Source organism: Apaloderma vittatum, unplaced genomic scaffold (genome assembly GCF_000703405.1).
Source record: "Apaloderma vittatum isolate BGI_N311 unplaced genomic scaffold, ASM70340v1 scaffold23068, whole genome shotgun sequence".
NCBI lineage: Eukaryota > Metazoa > Chordata > Aves > Trogoniformes > Trogonidae > Apaloderma > Apaloderma vittatum.
Window position 1 is genome coordinate 16742 of NW_009731565.1, and position 3746 is coordinate 20487.

The 3746-nt window shown below is 47.3% G+C and overlaps 1 protein-coding gene across 1 annotated transcript in view; it reads right to left on the reverse strand.

Moving 5' to 3' along the window:
- The window catches only part of ADAMTS14 (ADAM metallopeptidase with thrombospondin type 1 motif, 14), a gene marked incomplete at both ends in the record, with an annotated part of 25278 nt that overhangs the window by 16122 nt on the left and 5410 nt on the right, over positions 1–3746 (reverse strand). The window contains 2 exons of the mRNA XM_009875239.1: positions 1898–2097; positions 3320–3476. Coding sequence (XP_009873541.1) covers positions 1898–2097; positions 3320–3476 — 357 coding nt within the window. The remainder of the gene's footprint in view (positions 1–1897; positions 2098–3319; positions 3477–3746) is intronic.

Sequence of the window (3746 nt, forward strand, 5' to 3'; positions counted from 1 at the left end):
TTTGGTTTGCAACTGTGTGCCCCCAGCCCGCCCCCCCCCACCAGCCCCCGGCACCCTCCCTTCTCCCTCCCTCTGCCATCCAGGCCAGAAAGCGTATTTTTTTTTCATTTTTTTTCCCCCCTTGCTGAATCGGGTATTTTAAGGCAATCCGAGCCAGTAAGGAAACGAGGCAGCACCAAGCGAAGAGGAGGCGGACGAAGGTCACGGCAAAGCTGGAAAAAAAAAGCACTTAAAAAAAAAAAAAAAAAGAAGGGGAAGAGGGTGGGGGAAGAGTGTATAGAAGGAAATAATACTGGGGGGAAGTATTTGTCGCATGCATTATCCTGGGGTTTTTCCCCCTTCGTCTTTTATTGATGCTGCTTTTCTTTCTTCCCCCCTCCTCGTTATTTAATTCATTAAAGCTGCCAGTGCTGCCTTTATTTGAATAGACGGTGGGGTCCTGCCTTCTCCCAGCACAGCATCCCGGGCATTCACTCCCTGAAAAGTCCTGCCCGCGGGGTAGGAACCATGAAATGTGCCTGAAAAAACCAACCCTTTTGAGCTGACAAGCTCAAACTGTCCAGATCAGAAAGTTAAAAAAACAAACAACCAAACAACTTGATTTTTTTAAAAAAAAAAAAAAAAAAAAAAGTCACCAAAAAGTGTGAAAAACCCACGGTAAAGAATGGGGAACCTTGTGGCTTTCCCCCCACCTTGCAGAAGAATTTAATAAGCAAAGGGGTGAAATTTTCAGAGAGCGAATTTTAAGCAATGCCAAGAGTGTCCCAGCACGGGCACTGGGATGACGCGCTGGAGAAGAAAACGTCGCAATGAAGGCATCCGCTTTTTGAAAACAACGTCTTCTCTATTTGGGACCAGCCACGTCACGTTTGGCCTCTAACCCCAAATCCCTACCCTTTAATGTTGGTAATTTCCCCTCCGTTACTGGTAACGTGGCTCTGAGACAGGGTGGAAATAACGCCCAGACAGACGAGTAACCAAAAAACCAGCAAAAGCATCTTTACAGCTTGGTTATTTCCGAGCCGGTTGCACCTTCCCAACACTTTTTATCACTGTACTTTATTTTTTAAATAAATATAAATAAAAAGAGGCAGGGATAAAGCACGGAAAACAAACTGAAAACGGGACAGAGCACCAAAGAGATCTTTGAAAGCTGACCCTACTCGCAGACATTCAGGTGCCAGTGGAGCAAACCTCCTGCAAGACGAAGAGCTGAATAAATATTGATCCTTCTACATCTCTCAGGACTTGGGGAACACATACGGTTTTATCTTAAAAAGGACAGAAAAGCAGTGGAAGGAATCAGCACAGGGTGAGGGGAGACACAGAAGCCAGGCAGCTATAAAGTTCTTTTCAAGCACATCTGGCTAATCTTCGAGGCACACGGGTTTCCCAAGGAATGTGAAAAAACATCTGAAAAATCTAGGAAGACCTTCCCCTTGCCCCTCGACAAATGCAATTCAAAATAAATAATAAACATTGCGACCACAAATTAAACCAGAGATGTCAAAACTTCAAACTAAATAACCAACAGTCTTTGATTTGTTGGGATTTTGGCCACAAGGAGCTGAGCACAACCAGGAGAAACAGAAGATGCTCTTGGGCACGAGTGACAGACGGCGAGGGCAACCAGCACATCAGATCTTGCCACCAGCCAGGGAAATGTGATGGAGACAGACATTAGAGGACTTCGCCTTCCACCACAATTAAAACCCAGAGCCGACTGTTCCAGCAAAGGAACACCCCTTCCTGCACCACTTTGACCACCTCCATCTCCAAAACTCCCCCCTCCTTTTTTTTTTCCAGGATAATGGATTTGCAGCATCAGAAGAGCAGTAAATCGAGAGTTCGGTCTGGAGGGGGAGCCAAGGACCCTCTGTGCAAAGCCAAACCTTACTATGTTCATGAGGGTGAGGACGTAGTTCTGGACGTGCTCCTTCCCATGGAAGCGTACAACCGAGTCATCCACCACCAGCAAGACCTCGATGTTGTAGTCGTCCTTCCTGGCGTGACGCCTCTTGCGCTCCGCGTCCCCCAGCCGCTCCATCATCAGCTCCAGGGAGTTGGGAAGGTCGCCCACCTGCACGTCTCCAGGCACTGGGCAAGGCATGGCGGTGGGAAGAGAAAAAGAAACAGCCATTGAGGTGACCTGCCACCACAGTGACACTCCAAAAATACATATAAATAAGCAGGAGGAACAAACAGGGTATTAAACGCCAAGCGGGTCACTGATCCAGCTGGAGAAAAGGCTCTGAATTGGGAGCACCAGCACTAAAACACATGGATGATGGTCCCGTGGGTGCTGGTGGGACACCTGGGGAGCACACGGGCAAAGCTGGAGGCTGCTCTTCGAGAGAAGATAGAGCATCCTCTGTCCTTCATAGCATCCTCCATCCTTCCTTCACAGCATCCTTCACCCTTCATAGTATCCTCCACCCCCTCACCCAATGGCACCCTTTTAAGTTCTCCATCAGCAATGCCACAAAAGTAACGAGCACACCCTGGGGAATTTTGAAACTTTTTTTTTTATTATTTTTAATTTTATAAATCAGGAAGCTGATTACAGTGCCACAAGAGGTGGCTAAACGTGCCAGGCAAGGCTAACACCCCTGCGTAAATATAAATACTGAGTGCATGACTAAGTGATGCTATAAAAATTACTTTTTAAAAAGACACGTTTTCTCCTTCAAGGCAATGACAAGGCACTAGAAAAAACAAAAAAATTACGAATGCTGGGAAAAGGCAGGTCTTCTAGCATCAGTTAAAAAGTCAAACCAACGTCACATTTTGCAACAGACAGGGGATTAAAACACGACTGCAGCACCTACACCTCCAAGTTCGACCAAGTCTGGCTCCTCCTGGTCCCTTCACTCACAAGTCCCAACTCTGCTCCCCCTCCTAAGGCCAATGTGAACATCCATGGGTTTGATCACATCCACCTGGGAGACTGTTCCTCTTCCAAGAGGAAGAATAACTCAGAGAGGTTGTGAAAGCCCTGGAAGTGTTGAAGGCCAGGTCAGACGGGGCTTTGAGCAAGCTGGTCTAGTGCAAGGTGTCCCTGCCCACGGCAGGGGGTTGGAACGAGATGGTCTTTAAGATCTCTTCCAATCCAACCCATTGATGTGATGTAGAACTCATCCAAATTTAAGCAAACTGGGAAGAATTCCCAAGTTCCCAGCAAAACCTCGGCATCTTCTTGCCTTTTTTATCACTGATGACCCAAGCCAGCCAAAAGCCGTAGGGCTAGACTTATGACCCAGCGGGGAAGCAATAAGTTATTCTCAGTTGCTGAGAAAGATCAGATTCATGGAGCTCCTACCTTGGGGGTGGAGGTCCTGGTGGGGCTTGGCACTGCCCTGCCGGATAGCCGACCGGCGATACACCACGTGAGCCCTGCCGTGCTCTTCCATCTCCTGCTGACCCTTCTCCAGGGGCTCGATGAAGAACTCGTTGCTGTCTGTCCGAATCAGGCCAGCCTGCACTCCGCAATGAAATAAAGAAGAGGAGGAAGGAGGGGGGGAAAAAAAAAAAAAAAGCATGGTTTTGTATTTGCACACGTACACACTCAATATACTCATTAAAAATGGATCCGGAGCATGCCTGATTGCCAGGGACACTGGGAAGGATCCACTACCACGTTCATGTGCGATGACCCTTCGTTTCGCCCGTAGATGGAAGAAGAAACAAAATAAATTAAAAGGGCAGAGAAAAGACCAACCAACAAAAAAAAAAAAAAAAAAAAAAAA